Below are 17,473 nucleotides of genomic sequence, written 5' to 3'. Positions count from 1 at the left end.
TGCTAAATAAACGGATTCCAAGATGTTAGTTCCCGTGCATGCATATCACTCGTGTATATCTTTCTACATCACCTAACAGACCCGTGAAGATCCAAGTCAGCAACCCAGTCTTGTCTCAGAGGCGACTATGCTTGTCGTAAGAGGCGCATGGTCGCTGACTTGTTTGATGGATGTCATCGTATTTCCACTGCGTGGATCGATGCTCATGATGTCAGTCACTGGATTGACGATTATTTACAGACCGCCTTCATATAGCTGGAATATTGCTGAGTGTGGTGTTAAACAAATAAACAAATAAAACAAAACATCATCAAACAGATATATCGTATAACATATTACAATTAGGAGAATTGGGTTGACCCCACCACAGGCAGCCAGACTGTATGTTTGTATCAAGGTCTGAAATAGATAATTAAATTACTGATGCGTAAATTCAATGGACAGAGCACACAATCGGTTAGTGGGTGTGTACTGAACGTACAACTTAACGAACCGTGACCTAAACGTGTATCATACTGGCCTACAGAATATATTCCTCACACGTCAATTACACATTGAAGACGTATGTAAAGAAATGCAAATACAACATAAATACCTGTTACAATATTGAATTTAACATTATGTGTGGACTTTAAATTGTGTTGACCCTGAGAACCCGTGTAGCTCATACCACAAACCAAGGAAAATCTTTCACGGCCGTCTCACTGTAGTGAGTGAGTTGCATTTAATTTCCGAAGTCCGAAGTGGTGCAGGTCTTAGACGTGCACGGGTATGGTGCTGACAAACTTAGAAACATAATCGGGGCGAACCGGGATTCGAACCCACAATCATATGTTTCTGGCGTGCCCAAGGGACGCAACTCTGCACAGCGAATCGCGGCGCCTTAGACGACTGGGCCACCCGTGCCCCACTCTCACTGTAAATACGTGTAAAATGTGTGACTATAAACACAAATCCGTATAGGACTACACCATTGTCCCTAAAGAGGCAAGAAACCATATCCATCCCCACTATACAAAGTACATAAACTTTCTGACAAAGATATTAGTATAATTCATTTATTCAACCAAATGTAGGTATTGACACACGGGAAAACCCATCTCTAAATAAGTTTCTTTTAACATATATCTCTTTACAGAATAAAATTATTGTTTCATCAAGTAGGCTGATAAAAGGCAACAATGAATGAAAGTTCAATTAGTCTGGGTAGATTCTAGGTTCTAGAGATTTCGTAACTATTACATATCTTAAAATGTGTATGGTTTAGACGGGCAATAAAGGGACATAATCATTATCCTAGTTTAAAACCACTATGCTTGTCTCAACATCCAACAACCACGTATCTTGTCTATTAAAAGTACTTTATAATGAACGAAGAGTGCATTTTCATGTTTAATCTACTCTATTTCTCAGAGAAAGCTCCCTTCTCTAATTTTTTTTCATTTTCACACATAATTGTATTAATAGATATATCCGTTCGGCAGATATATTTTAATTTCAACACAAAACATTCAAAACCCACTTTTTTCTGCTTACACAATTTGTGTGAAATATCATATCATGGACGTGATTACATTGACATTCCTATGCTAAACATATACCATTATAATCTTAACCATTACCGAATGGATTGCGGTATATATATTCCGAAAGGACAGAATCAAGTCTATTTCCTCACTAATGAACCCCTTTATACCAGTTGCACAAGATTATTTCATGCTGATATGTATGGATAATCGAGAACGAGGGGCAGATCCAAGGGGAGGTAATCACAGGAGCTGTCATAGACCGGCAAGATGGCGATGGGGAAAGGCTACCGAATATTTCACAAGGTTCCACCGGACCGTGAAACTCCATATAGTGTTATAATGGAGAGCAAATCAAAGGATGAAAGTCTAATGTTCGAGTCCGATGCAGTGGTGGTCTTATGTAAGTTCAGAGATATCTTTTTCGCGATATTTTATGGACGTAATCAATAAGAAAAATTGACGAATAGGCAATGACAGGTAGCCTTACTAAACATAGAGGTCACCCAGGTGGTTGAACTATGATATTTTTAGTTCCTTTGTCTCACGTGTGTACACCTATGTGTACTTATAGCATCTACGGTTTACAACAGCGTATATTACGGTGCAGTGCGTCGAATTATTTCCAGAAATATAGACCTGAGCCGTGATTATAATCAATAGGAGACCAACATCCGATTATAAAAACGATGCCTTTATAAGGGTGTTAGATATCCGATACCATATAGTGATATAGCCCCCACATCGTCTAGACATGTGCACCTGTAACGCCATGACATACACACACTCTTCAAACAGGCCAAAATAGAAAATAGAAACAAAATAAATAGTGAGCTCGATTTGTTTCAATGGATTTAAATGGTTGCACACAAGTGGTTTTAGAATATTTAGTGTCCATGGATCATAGAAACAATGTTGATTTATCCCTGTGTTGTCCCAGTGCATATGGAGAGCATATTATGGATGGTAGACGGTACTGTCAGATTATTATATGATTTTCATTGTTATAATAATAAACATTATCATGATTGATAAAGATGTTAAAAATAGAAAATAAAATCATAACATGTCTTTTAAGACAAGTCACGTTCTTCAGTATAGTAATCAAAGGCAATGGCTGGCTGGTGGAATATCACATTGATTAGCAGGGTCAGGCCAGGCCAATTTAATTGCATGTTTATGGATGAAACAGTCTTATGATACTTATTTGTTTAGAAAATTGCGAAAGAAGAAAAGAAATATCAGCAAATATTGATAGAATCCAAAGATCGTTTTTTGGAAACAAATGCAATATGGCTAGTTAGATTATTTAGTCATGTTGGTTGGCATAATCATAACGGTTGGCTAATATCGTGAAATAACAACAAATCAGACAGTTTGTACTAAAAGTTGAAGCATGCATTTAACATTTCAAGGATTTCAAGGATGAAAGTATGAGAATCTGTACTTTACCGAGAAAGTGTTTTCCCGAATGTAACATTTGTTAGATAAGCAAGTTGTCGTTGTCATGAGTGTCAAGTAAGTTGGAACCTAATTCAGGCCTACCAAAGAAAACCAGCAGAGAGCAACCAAACACACTTTAAATAAGTAGCCAAACAAATTACAAACAAGATACAATCCCCATAAAGTTTGCATCGTAATGATTACAACCTGGCACATTTTCAGTGGAACTAAACACAGTGAATCACACAGGCTGCAACAAACCGAGTGCACACTCGTTTGTTGCAGTCATCATTGTGATGTAAACTTTATGGGGATTGTGTCTTGTTTGTAAGAAAGTGGACACATTCTTTGGTTTGGTTGTTTTTCTTTGGTAGGCATGTAATGCAGCACTAGAAAGCTGCTCAGATCCGACAAGGTGCTGTGATGGGAGCACCTTGGGTGTTGTTGCATGAACAACATCACAATTTGAGACTGTTATGTAGTTTTGCAAAAGCCTCAGCTATCAACTAGTTTAGGATGCAACAGTTTTGAAACTGAAGTACTGAAACAGAAAGCCACGTCACAAGGTATACAGGTCATCACATTTGAAACGATATGCACTACACTGACAGTGCCGCAGACCGTTGCCCTCCACATCAGGGTTCTGAACTTGTGACTTAGTCATCAGGAGGGAGGCTCAAATGGCCCAGAAGTCTTTACAGATGCCATATTGTGCTGTACAAAGTTGTATCCCATAAATGCCATCACTCACTATTCCTCAGGTCTTCACCAGCAGGTAATTGGTTAATTGTACTTTCAGGTTTAGCTTTCATCTCTTGCAGTTGATTGTGCGTTGTAACTTTTTCCTCTCGGTGCTCTCAGCAACTGCAGTTCCTACACCCCTGCTTTGTGTCCACCTCGTAATATAGGTGAAATATTGGAAAAGGAGGCATAAAATCATACAACGGCATCAAAGGCAAATCATTTGTTTAGAGATGAATAAGCTGCACTCCTAAGTTGTCTATGTCAGTATGTGTTTCAGCCTCAGTACTAAGCTGAATGAGCTGCATTGCTAAATTGTCCATGTGTTTCAGCCTCAGTACTGAGGTGAATGAGCTGCACTGCTACATTGTCCATGTGTTTCAGCCTCAGTACTGAGGTGAATGAGCTGTAGTGCTACATTGTCTATGTGTTTCAACCTCAGTACTGAGCTGAATGATCTGTATTGCTACATTGTCCATGTGTTTCAGCCTCAGTACTGAGGTGAATGAGCTGCGCTGCTACATTGTCCATGTGTTTCAGCCTCAGTACTGAGCTGAATGAGCTGTAGTGCTACATTGTCTATGTGTTTCAACCTCAGTACTGAGCTGAATGAGCTGTAGTGCTACATTGTCTATGTGTTTCAACCTCAGTACTGAGCTGAATGAGCTGTAGTGCTACATTGTCTATGTGTTTCAACCTCAGTACTGAGGTGAATGAGCTGCACTGCTACATTGTCCATGTGTTTCAGCCTCAGTACTGAGGTGAATGAGCTGTAGTGCTACATTGTCCATGTGTTTCAGCCTCAGTACTGAGGTGAATGAGCTGCACTGCTACATTGTCCATGTGTTTCAACCTCAGTACTGAGCTGAATGAGCTGTAGTGCTACATTGTCCATGTGTTTCAACCTCAGTACTGAGCTGAATGAGCTGTAGTGCTACATTGTCTATGTGTTTCAGCCCCAGTACTGAGCTGAATGAGCTGTAGTGCTACATTGTCTATGTGTTTCAGCCACAGTACTGAGCTGAATGAGCTGTAGTGCTACATTGTCCATGTGTTTCAGCCTCAGTACTGAGGTGAATGAGCTGTAGTGCTACATTGTCCATGTGTTTCAGCCTCAGTACTGAACTGAATGAGGTGCAATGCTAAACTGTCCAAGTCTATTTCAGCCTCTAGTCTCGGCAGAATACGTTGCCATGCTACATTGTCTGTATGTTTCAGCCTCGGCGGAGATGGACACTATCAGGAAGCAGTATACCAAGGTGCTTGATGCCTACGGTTGTCTGGGGGTTCTAGGCGTCAACTTAGGTAAATACAGTTATATCAACACCCTATCGCCCATTGCTGGGATGTCCAGGGTATTACCATGGCCCATCAAAGTCATTTCAGGAAAAAGATACATGTATTCTGCATGTTCAGCATAAAGTTGCCAAAGTCTACACCGTGTACACTGGTTGCTATTTGTGCTAGATTATGCTGTCCACACTTGTGTCATTAGGTTTACAGTATGGTCACATTTTAATTTGTTGTCAGATCGTTTTCATAAAGAGTACAAATACATTGCACATAGTAAATGGTAATAATGATGTTGATAAAGAAGAATTTCTTATTCAAATCTGAAAAAAAATACCTTGAAGTATCCAAAGGAAAAGTCTCTGATCTTCATGATTGAATCATTCAAGTCTCAATAAGAAAGCTGTGATATCCAATTTCTCAATGTTCTCAGGCCCCCATTCCACAAAGTGATCTTAGCGCCAAGGTGATCCATCTCCAATTCTTAGCATTGACTTACGACAGTTGTAGTGCTAAGATAGCTTTGTGGAACAGGTCCCAGTTATGAACTTGTAAATATGGCAGACCAGACAAAGTCCCACAATGAGATCCTATTACTTGTAAGACATGTTGCCATCCTTGTTCAACCTGTACTGACCCTAGTTCCATGGTTATTGGTAGGCCGAGAGAAGATCATGTACCTGGTGATGGTGTCGGGTTGTCTCTCTGTGGGCAAGATTACAGAATCAGAAGTATTCAAGGTGACCAGTGTTCAGTTTGTGTCGTTACGCAATGAGCCTACAGACGAGGATAGGATTGTGGAGCTTCGGAAACTGCTGTCATCTGGAACATTCTACTTCTCCTGGTCTCAGACAGGTGCGCCCTGGGACCTCAGTCTGTGTGCTCAGCGAAAACAGCAGGACACGGAGACTGACAACAGATTCTTCTGGTGAGTGGAGGAGTGGTGCTCAGTGAGACATCTAGGGGTGACTATTGGTCTGGAAATCACTATTGTGATAACTGTTGATGTTGAAAGAAACTATCGCGTTAAATATCGATAGTTTTCAGTGTATCATTTTAGATGGATTTTAGAGTTGAATTAAACCTTGAAACTGAAGTTTCCTTTGGATGTGATTACCATAACAACAAATAAAATGTAAAGTTTGAGATATGACTGATTTGTTTTTTCTTTACCCTAATAATTTAAGAAAATGAAACTTCCACATTACCACGTGTAAATTACTACCACTCATGATCAAAAGAAAAACCAATTTGAACAGCATTGTATGTATTTTTTTGATATGGTAAATACAGTCAAAACTATCGATATTCCTTGATCGGAGACAATCGATTTATTGACTTTAAGTGCTTACCAATAGCAATATATCGATATTTCGATTTATCGTGACACCCTTAGAGACATCATCCATTTCAATCTCCAAGGACTGATTTGGGGACTGAAGACAAATTGTTGACAGGTTCCAAGAACAGTTCACTTTGTTGGAATAATCATTCCTAGGCTTAGTTTGCTCATGATGATGATGAGGATGATGATGATGAGGATGATGATGATACAATTAAAATGATTGGTAACCGTGGTAGTACAGGACTGTGAAGATCCGGGTTGGCATCAATCTTCACCAACCCATGCTTGTTGTAAAAGTCGACTAACTGGATTAGGTGGTCCGACTCGCTGACTTGGTTGATGCATGTCATTGTATCCCAATTGTGTAAATTGATGCTCATGATGTCAATCACTGATCCAGACTCAATTAATAGTTCAACATCCATTTTCCCTCCGCTAACTCAGCTGTGGTTGTGTTCCAGGAACCGGATGCTGCACGTGCACCTACAGAGATACAGCATAGATTGTGGTCAGTGGCTGCTGAAGATCATGTGTGGCGGGGTTGAGATCCGCACCATCTACGCCGCTCACCGCCAGGCCAAGGCGTGTATCATCACTCGTCTCAGCTGCGAGAGGGCAGGCACTCGCTTCAATGTTCGGGGTACCAATGATGACGGACATGTGGCCAACTTCTGTGAAACTGAACAGGTACAGCAATAGGTGTCCGAATGTTTATGTTAGTGTCAGGATGTTCAGCGGATGGTCAGTACAGATCCCAGGTGGGGTGATTCTGGGTTAGAATTTGTCCCCAGCAACCTATGCTGGGTGCAAGAGGTGACTTAATTGATAGAGTGCTCAGACCCACTGACTTGTTTGATTGCATGTCGTTGTACCCCTATGGTGTGGATCAAATTACATGTGAGAATACTCCCTCAGTATGTCCTACCTTGGGGAATTCCCTGTGAGAATACTCCCTCAGTATGTCCTACCTTGGGGGATTCCCTGTGAGAATACTCCCTCGGTATGTCCCACCTTGGGGGATTCCCTGTGAGAATACTCCCTCATTATGTCCCACCTTGGGGGATTCCGTGTGAGAATACCGTGTAGACTGCAGAACTGACTGACTGAATATTTACACTCTCTCTCTGTGTCTGTCTTTCAGGTGACATTTCTAGACGATCAAGTGAGCTCTTTCATCCAGACGCGAGGCTCAGTTCCGCTGTTCTGGGAACAAACAGGGATACAGGTGAGTCTGCGGGAAGTGTTACAGACCACTCCATCCCTCACAGGACACGCCTGTTTTGATTCCAGGGAAGTAGTACTGGTCCCGAGTAAACCAGCTTGGACATTAGGGCTGACTAATGAGGATTGGGAGGCAACAATATGTGGCCTGACTAGTTGTGTGTCATCATTACAAAACCCCTTGGGTTGTTGCTCATGCTATCAACCACTGGCTTGGCCTGTCCAGGATCTATTGTTGGCCACCATTATAAAGCTGGAATATTGCTGACTTTGGATGAAACAACATTCACTATTCTCTGGACTCATTTCATCTACAAACAAGATTTATGTATATTCTGATACTGCCGTGCTTGTTACGGTAATTAATTTTGTTTGACATTTCATTTTAAAGCCATCAGCATATCAATCTGAATTTGAGCATGTCCATTTCTTGTTGTGACTGTACATAGACCTACAGTACCATTCTTTGTAGGTTGGCTCTCACAAGATCCACATGTCGCGTGGGTACGAGGCGTCTGCCCCATCCTACGATCGCCACTTGCAGATGATCAAGAAGCAGTATGGAGACCAGGTCCTCGTCAATCTGCTGGGATGCAAGGAAGGAGAGAAGATGCTCAGTCAGGCTTATCAGGTAGAGTTAGCAGCGAAGCTAATTGGCAACAAATAGACATGAATGTCTGCATGACGTTTGGCGGTTTATTATTTGGTGTCATAGATGAATCTGATAATTGGTACAATAAAAATCTCAAGTTTATGACAAATTGATTTGGATGGTTGTCCTTTCATTTACAATGGATGGTGGACAGTGTTTGTAAGATTCTTTAAACATGATAAAAACAGAAAAGTTTAGAAAATATATGTTGCTTACCTGATTTATTATCAGGTTTCAGTTTCAGTTAGTGGTAGGTAGGCTTTAGTTAGTGGTAGGTAGGCTTTAGTTAGTGGTAGGTAGGCTTTAGTTAGTGGTAGAAAGGTTTCAGTTAGTGGTAGAAAGGTTTCAGTTAGAGGTAGGTAGGCTTAAGTTAGTGTTAGAAAGGTTTCAGTTAGTGGTAGGTAGGCTTTAGTTAGTGGTGGAAAGGTTTCAGTTAGTGTTAGAAAGGTTTCAGTTAGTGGTAGGTAGGCTTCAGTTAGTGGTAGATAGGTTTCAGTTAGTGGTAGATAGGTTTCAGTTAGTGGTAGGTAGGCTTCAGTTAGTGGTAGATAGGTTTCAGTTAGTGGTAGGTAGGCTTCAGTTAGTGGTAGATAGGTTTCAGATAGTGGCAGGTAGGCTTTAGTTAGTGGTATGTAGGCTTCAGTTAGTGGTAGAAAGGTTTCAGTTAGTGTTAGAAAGGTTTCAGTTAGTGGTAGATAGGCTTCAGTTAGTGGTAGGTAGGCTTCTGTTAGTGGCAGGGTTCAGTTAGTGGTATGTTGGCTTTAGTTAGTGGTAGATAGGTTTCAGTTAGTGGTAGATAGGTTTCAGTTAGTGGTAGATAGGCTTCAGTTAGTGGTAGATAGGTTTCAGTTAGTGGTAGGTAGGCTTTAGCTAGTGGTAGATAGGCTTCAGTTAGTGGTAGGTAGGTTTCAGTTAGTGGCAGGTAGGTTTCAGTTAGTGGTGGGTAGGTTTCAGTTAGTGGTAGATAGGTTTCAGTTAGTGGTAGATAGGTTTCAGGTAGTGGTAGGTAGGCTTTAGTTAGTGGTAGTTAAGCTTTTGTTAGTGGTAGGTAGGTTTCAGTTAGTGGTAGGTAGGCTTCAGTTAGTGGTAGGTAGGCTTTAGTTAGTGGTAGATAGGTTTCAGTTAGTGGTAGATAGGTTTCAGTTAGTGGTAGATGGGTTTCAGTTAGTGGTAGGTAGGCTTCAGTTAGTGGTAGATAGGTTTCAGTTAGTGGTAGATAGGTTTCAGTTAGTGGTAGGTAGGCTTCAGTTAGTGGTAGGTAGGCTTTAGTTAGTGGTAGGTAGGTTTCAGTTAGTGGTAGATAGGTTTCAGTTAGTGGTAGATAGGTTTCAGTTAGTGGTAGGTAGGCTTTAGTTAGTGGTAGATAGGTTTCAGTTACTGGCATAGGAATGCTTTGGCTGATGAAATGTTTCAGCCAGGGTTATTTTCTTTCCTTCCTTTTTCCCCCAGAACCACCACAAAGCATCTGTACACAGTCAGGACACGCCCTACTATGAGTTCGACTACCACTCAGAAGTCCGAGGCAATCTTAAAAACTTGGAAAAGCTCAAGAGCAGAATAATCAAACATGTTCACAACTTTGAATTTTTCTACTCCGAGAAATCTGGAATCAAAAGGTATGTCTCCAGTCTGTTGTCATTTTGACCTTGAAAATCTTTCAGACCTAGAAAATAAGTCTTCCCTAGATTTGGGATGGACATTTTATATTTTGTCATCATGATTGACAATGTTTCTATATGTCCAAGTGTGACACATGTATGTATTGTGTGTTCTACAGACAGCAGACGGGGACCATCCGGACCAACTGTGTGGACTGCCTGGACCGGACTAACTCTGTACAGAGCATGATAGGGATGGAGGTAAGCTGGCCACGTGGTGGGCAGGGATTGATCAGCTCCAAGATAGTGACATGGGTAGGGTCTCTGTTATAACTACATGTCCCTTGCTGTGTTGTGGGGTGGCTAGCCTAGTGCTTGAAGCAATCGCTCAGCAGGCCTGAGTTCAATTCCTCATATGGGTACAATATGTGATCCCCATTTCTTGTGTCCCCATCATGATATGGCTGGAATAGTGCTTCATGCAGTGTCAAATCCAACTCAATCACTCTTTTTCTGTGTTGGTAATGTTAAAATGTTCTACAGATCCTGCCGAAGCAGATTGAAAGTCTGGGACTAGCCAACAAGCCACAGATGTTGTCAAGGTTCCAGGAGGTGTACAAGCAGATCTGGGGGCTCAACGGCGACCATGTTAGCAAGATCTATGCTGGAACAGGTGCACTTGGTGGTGGGAGGTCAAAGGTATAGCATCAGCTTACTCTCAGGGGGTTAGGGGTAGTAGTGTTGTGTAGGTGTGACAGCTTCACTTCACAGGCACTAAGTAGACCTGGACTGTGTCATACTACATGTTATGTCTGGAGAACCACTTACACTAAGCACCTTCCAATGTGATAGCATCTCTGAAGATCAATCAAGTCAAATCCCAAATGGGACACTATAATTTCACTAACATAAGAGTAACTAACATTTCATTTACAGCGGTTGTGGAGTTCACTTAAAGTATCATTCTTTCTGGGTCTACCTATCTCGAAAAGTCAAGTTGTGGCAAATTATTAGCCCAAAACTACATGAACATTGTTGGCTACCTATGGTCAACATTATCTTTCATTATCATGATTACAGTATATCATCCAAAACATGTGCCCAACAGTAACAAGCATATTCCAGTTAATTTAGCAGGTTGTGTCAGGAATAAGGTTTATAAGGTGCTGTCGGATCAGATGATAAAGGATGCTTTGGCTGTGCACAACATCAAATTGAGGTGAAGGGTCATGTTTGTTGTGTGTTTGTATTCACTGTGTGATGAGGAGGGAAAGGTTCCGTGTTGTCACAGTCTGTCCTACTTCTTTCACAGTACTCAGACGCAGCTAGATCGGCAACTCGGACCATACAGAACAACTTCCTGGATAACAGTAAACAGGAAGCCATTGATATCCTGTTGCTAGGCAGCTCTTTATATGGAGAGCTGGCAGACAAGGCCAGGTCATTGCTGAGTCCCAGATGTCTTCATGGTGTGTACAGAACTATTATTAGAATACCCTACAGTAGGATAGAGTTAATCACATGACATATGTACATTTGTACGTGTACCAGTTTAGGATTGATAGTGTATTCAACGGGATGCTTCCCTATACGTTTTAGTTCACCTGATTGAACGTCAAGTGAGCTGATGTCATGGCGTGTTGTCCGTCCAGTGTCCACAGAATTTAAATCTAATTATAAACATGGCTGCACTTATTTCTCCATAAATGTAGTGAGCTTCAGAGTCTTGTTACCATGGTTACTCTAGTTTTAGGTAAGAGATAGGAAGTAAGTTGAAACATGTTGATTATTACATGATTACTGTCCTCCATAGTTGTAAACAGTAGTGCTGTTAGTGTAAATTAGAGCAGTCTGTTTTATGATGCTGTGCCCATTCTTGGTTTTGCATGTATTTATGAATACTGTTTATAAACACCAAGTTTTAGAAGAATATTTTGAGCCTAAATAATTCAGGCTTAACTATTTTTAATTAAAATAACAGCAGTGAGTTGATCGATTTAGATGGATTTGACTACAGAAAGTGCTCTTACTTTGATGTGTGATTACGAGGATGAAGCTGTAGACTGATATTGTGTTGCAGCTGCCCCCAGCATCCTGTACGGCATGGTGCAGCGATATAAGGAGTACACCAAGCCCACACAACTCAGGGTCGGGGTCGGTACGTGGAACGTCAATGGTGGCAAACACTTTCGTAGCGTGGCGTTCAAACACCAGTCTGTCAGTGACTGGCTGCTGGATGCACACAAGAAGGCAAAACCAGGTCAGTTGTGCTAACGGAACTGTTGGATTCGAAAGTTTGAAAGGCTAGATTGTGTATTATCCTTATTATATATGCAGAAGTTACTTGACATAACATTTGTATTTGATTAGAGTAATAGTAGGTCCCAGAGATTGATTAATACCTTCATCATCTTTGTAATGTCTGTAATTGAAGTAGTTTTATATTATCATATAATGGGTAGGTTTCTCGACAGGTTAAAGCCCACAGATAAAAACGATATTCGTAGGGGTCATAGGAGGAGAGAGATGCAAATATCAAAGGTCAAGTAGGGACTACTTTCAATGTTTATAAACAAACATGGCGTCACCCTTGTCATTCGGCGATCGAGTCAGAATTAACCATTGGCAATCTGGATAAACTACAGGGATGATTGCTATCATTATTGAAAGAACAGTCTATTATACTGAAAATCAGTGTCTTGTATCAGTCTTGAATATACTGACAGTCAACTGACAGGCTTGTCTCCCTACTCCTGTGTTATGTCGTGCCTCTCTCAGGGAGAAGCCAAGAGTGTTCATCAAAACTGTTCAGACAAAATCATCATGTCCTGTAAGTCCTTATCAACACTGGTAGAATCTGAAGACATTTTATTGAATCTTCCAAAGTGTTGATTTGGCCACTGAAATGACTTGTTATTTGTAGGCACCTTGGAAGATGAGTCAGTTGACTATGAGAAGCCTGTGGACATTTATGCAATAGGGTTTGAGGAAATAGTGGACTTGAATGCAAGCAACATCATGAGTGCAAGGTAAGGAATTTATTGTTACATCACCTCAGCTATCTCAGATAAAACCTTGTACCTTTGCCAGTGGCCACAAGCCAAAACACTTCTTTCTCAGTTGTAATTGCAACTTTGTCACCTGATATATTTATTGTAGTCGCCACATGGCTCGTAAGATTGTTATCATGGTTATTTGAAGTGAAATAATCTGAAAATGTAACTTGGCGCCTTGGTAAAACATAACATGGAGCCCTGCAAGCGAACAAGATTGGAGGAATCATCACTTCCTGAATGATTCAAGCAATCAGAAATGTTTATCATTCCGTTCACTTTTTGACATTCAACATGTTTCAACTTTAGATGCAGTAAGTTACTTTTATAACAAACACGCTTATCACAAACTGACAGATATAAGAAACTGTTTTTTTTCCACTGCCATTTGTTGTATATTTGATCATATAAAATTGATTGATATAACGAACACGCTTATAACGAAATAATAGATATAAACTCATTTTGTGGTCCCCTGTGACAATGTTTATGTTAATACGAACTGTTAATCTCTGAGCTGCTCACGTGTTACAACGCACATCTGTTCAAAGTGACTATAAACAATTGAAGGCAAGTGATTAACTGGATCAAGTACTGACACATTGTCTTCAATTTGCACCCTCAACTAAGAATTGACTCCTATGTCTGTATGTTAATGAAACTATCAATAAGATATTTATAACATGTCTTTACTTATGTTATACATTTTATGTCATTATGGGATGCCTGCAGTCGAAATACTTACAACTAACTACAGATATAACAAACTAAGATTAGTGGTCCTTTGAGTTTGTTATAACCGTACTTCACTGTATATATATGAACATGGTGAAGATGTGATCAATTACGCCAGGCACAGTGAATAAGTGTCAAGACAACTGAAGGCTATTTCCATGTGTACATTTATCCTCTGTTTACAATTATTGGTGGTTAAAATTTGATTGCAGCACAGCAAATGCCCGTGAGTGGCAAAAGGATTTGTTGAAGACAATCTCGCGAGACAACAAATATGTGCAGCTGACTCACATTCAGTTGGTGGGCGTCGTCCTCTACGTCTTCATCAGGCCACACCTTGCACCATTCATTAGGTCAGTACCAGGCACTACACATGGCTGCTGTTAGTTCAGGCTTGAAGTAATAACATTAGAACATGTTTTAAGTCATCTATTCAAATCACCAACTAAATATGTTTCAATTTTGCCAGGCTTTGTTTCAGTGTGTTGAGTCAACAATCTCCGATATATGCCTTCTCCAACACTTGCTAATAGCTGTAACTAACAAGGGAAGTAATTTTAGATTTACCAGTTAAATGTCATATGTTACATGAGAACAACTGTTCAGGGACAACTCATATGAATATGTAATTTTGTGATTGGTTATATTTTTGTCTACTTTGCAGTAATTAGACAGACATCAAGGAAACAATGGACATACAGTGATGATTTACATGTAATATATGAAAAGTAACTGTTGTATCATGCTTATTTCCGGCTTTCTACTTGGATTTTTTTCACCGTGTCAGCTGGCTTAGCAATCTAGATCCAGGCGACACTCATTTAAAGTTTCCAGAAAATATATACCATGAATAAAGAAAATAGATACATCTTATGTTTTCATACAAAAATCATTCTAGTAATAGTTATTTCGGATGAAATGCAAAGTATTACTGTCAAGCAACATCAGTTCCGGGCTGGCTTCCAAACACTGCTGACATCTCCAGTGTAACCTGAAACAGCTAGAAAAAAATCTTGAGATCTTCTACTCAAGTGCACAGGTTAACCCTATTACATTAAGTAATACGTTACCACTGTTATACCGAAGCTGTTGTCTCCCACAACTGCTCTTATAGCGAAATCTACCACAGAGATTCAATTACCTCATGCAGCACGTGCGTAGCCACCTGAGCTGCCATGTGACACCCCTCACTCGTATCTTCGCTTGCCTCAGCAAGATGTACAAAGACTTCTCGGAAACGTTCCTGTTTCTTCATCCTTTGCTGATATTTATTACTGTTTTTTTAAAGGCATATAAACTGTATCTATTGAGGGCGTTTGCTTTAACTACGCTCGGAAATATTTTTCCCGCCAAAAGGAAAAAAAATTCCCGCCCTTTTCTCTATATACTTATGGGGTGTTTCGTCTGCACGTTGCGTCTTACGTTCCCCTGTTATAGTATGTTGTTGTTTTTTTACATCACCTATTTCTCTAACGCTAAAATATGTGTATGTTTTATATTCGCATTACTCGTTTATTTTCTTGTGAAAATGTTCGCTGTGAATATATGTGGTGCTTCGCCGTGCTCCACCCCCTCCACTCCCGCAACCAGGCGTTGCGCGATGTTCCGCAAATTTCTATCGTTGCCCGCGGTGCAGGGTTCCTTGCGGGGACACCTGGTGCACCCTGTGTGACGGTCTGGGGCCTGAGACGCTCGAGCACTACAGGCTCTACGTGCAGTCTGTCTCCACCCCTGTGGTGGCCGGCTCGTCCGGTCGGGGTTCCCTTGTGGGTACCACTTCCACATCTGCAGCGGATCCCCTGGCGGCCCTTGGGCTGACCGGGGACTCCGTTACCGCGTTGCTTTCGCAACTCGTTGACTCCAAGCTAGCGGCCTTATCCCAGGATAGGCCGCTGGCTGTTCCGTCCCCGGCCTCTTCGGTGGCCGGGGGTTTGGACGCGGGGTCTTTCGGTGCGACGGGGGCTCCCGGGGTCACTGGTCCTTCCCCCTAACCGCTATCAGTTAAGGACCGTGTGGCCATGGTTTTTTAGGACATGCCCAAGCCCCTGCTGGTACCGCGGGGAATCCACGGCTCCGTGGGTTCCGCCGAGGTCTACGAGGAGTCGTCCGACAAGGCTTTCCCTGCTTCAACCTTGTTGCGCGGTATTAAGCCTTCCCTGGAGAAAGCCTTTGCTGCGGCCTCCGGTCGGGGACTCCCGTTGCCTTTGCCGTCCTGGAGACAGGGATACAGGGCTACGGTGCCACAGGGTACCTTGCAGCAGTTGGACACCCTCGCTAGGCGCTCCATGCTCGCTATGTCGCACGGGGATACCTACTTGGCAGCAGCGGCCAGTCTGGTCGAAGGTTCTCCCACGGACCGAGACCAGCGCATTTACAACTGTTTAATCGGTTTAAATGCTTCGCTTGAGTACGTCGCCAGAGTTTCGGCCTTTCTTTCCGGCACGTGCCTCTTCCTCAGACGGCAAGCGTACCTTGCCGCCTCGGGGTTGGAAGCTGCTAACCAGGAGATCCTCCTTTCCCAGCCTTGGTCTGCACGGACCTTGTTTAATAACAAGATCCCTGGCGTTCTGAAAGAACGTCAGGCTGCTGTGTCCGCCGAGGCCTCTCCGCACACGCTGGATCTTGTTGGCCGGTAAGTCCAAGGGGTCGGGTCCTTCTTCCTCCGGGAAGAAGCCCCGCCCTGAGGGCGCCGGTAAGGGCAATCTGCCGTCCTTTCATGGGAAGAAGGGACACTGGGGGAAGCCCAAACCGCCTAAGGACGGCAAGGGCTCCTCCAGGTGACTGTCACTGGAGGAGTTTGTATGCCGACAGTGTCAACTTTGGTTGGCCCGTAGGCGAACCCGAGTCTCTTGGCTCTGGACAGTTGCGCCTGCAGCAGCCTGTCAGGCCTCCCTTTCCTTCCCCAGAAGGAGCCAGACTCCAGACTTACTGGGTACGGCTATCGGCTAGATCTCAAGGGGGATCTGCCGCTCACCGTCGCCCTGTTGGAAGATTTCTATTCGGAAGCCGATCTTCCCATCCTCGCCGATGCCATCGGCAGGTTGGTGGAGAAGAGGGTGGTACGGGAGTTAGCCCTACCAGAAATAACACCGGGGTTTTACTCCAGGATATTTCTCGTTCCCAAGAAGGACAGTGCCGAACTCACAACATGATTCACAACCTGAAATTGTTCAACGAGTTTTATCTACACAAACCGCCCAAGTTCAGAATGTTGACCTTGGCGGACTTGAAAGCACTGATCATACCCACCGACTGGCTTGCATCGATGCTTATCTGCATGTTCCGATTCATTCGGACCATCACAAGTATCTCAGGTTCGTCTTTCAAGGCCGGCACTACAAATTGGTAGCACTCCCATTCGGCCTATTGTCCGCTCCCTGGCTGTTCACCCGGTGAACCACCCCCATAGTGGGGTTCCTCCACCAGAGGGGTGTCCGGTACTTCGCGTACCTGGACGACTCGCTTGTGGCCAATTGAATGATGGACACCCTGTCACGCCAACTCGATTTCACACTTCGGCTATTGGAGCAATTGGGGTGGATTGTCAATCTCCCCAAGAGCGGGTTAACCCCCTCGCAGAACTTGATGTTCATCGGAGGTCGGTTTGACACAGTGACCCATCGCCTCTTTGTCCCCCCAGATCGGTAGCACAAGATTCAGGCGATGATTGCCAAAGTCTTAGCGGTGCAACAGACTGTTCACTTTTGGGAACAACTTTTAGGGCTACTTGTATCAGCACAAGACTGCACTGAACGGGGTCATCTCCAACTCTGCCCGCTGCAACGGTTTCTCATCCAGTTGTTAGCACAGGGGGAGAACAGTGCGTCTGTCGCCCTCCCAGATCGGCTCCGACCGCATCTGGAGTGGTG

General features: G+C 42.7%; 1 protein-coding gene across 1 annotated transcript in view; it reads left to right on the top strand.

The window, feature by feature from the left end:
- Positions 1–1,796: 1,796 nt before the first annotated feature.
- Positions 1,797–17,473, top strand: part of LOC139466683 (synaptojanin-2-like) — a 62,651-nt gene continuing 46,974 nt past the window's right edge. The window contains exons 1-13 of the mRNA XM_071248305.1: positions 1,797–1,929; positions 4,929–5,015; positions 5,661–5,928; positions 6,807–7,032; positions 7,487–7,570; positions 8,039–8,197; positions 9,668–9,834; positions 9,996–10,077; positions 10,360–10,515; positions 11,129–11,285; positions 11,897–12,076; positions 12,740–12,845; positions 13,817–13,957. Of these exons, the coding sequence (XP_071104406.1) occupies positions 1,797–1,929; positions 4,929–5,015; positions 5,661–5,928; positions 6,807–7,032; positions 7,487–7,570; positions 8,039–8,197; positions 9,668–9,834; positions 9,996–10,077; positions 10,360–10,515; positions 11,129–11,285; positions 11,897–12,076; positions 12,740–12,845; positions 13,817–13,957 (1,946 nt within the window). The remainder of the gene's footprint in view (positions 1,930–4,928; positions 5,016–5,660; positions 5,929–6,806; positions 7,033–7,486; positions 7,571–8,038; positions 8,198–9,667; positions 9,835–9,995; positions 10,078–10,359; positions 10,516–11,128; positions 11,286–11,896; positions 12,077–12,739; positions 12,846–13,816; positions 13,958–17,473) is intronic.

This window comes from Haliotis cracherodii, unplaced genomic scaffold (assembly GCF_022045235.1).
Source record: "Haliotis cracherodii isolate W230 unplaced genomic scaffold, xgHalCrac1.p SCAF_19, whole genome shotgun sequence".
Classification (NCBI taxonomy): domain Eukaryota; kingdom Metazoa; phylum Mollusca; class Gastropoda; order Lepetellida; family Haliotidae; genus Haliotis; species Haliotis cracherodii.
This window is presented reverse-complemented; position numbering and strand designations above follow the sequence as displayed.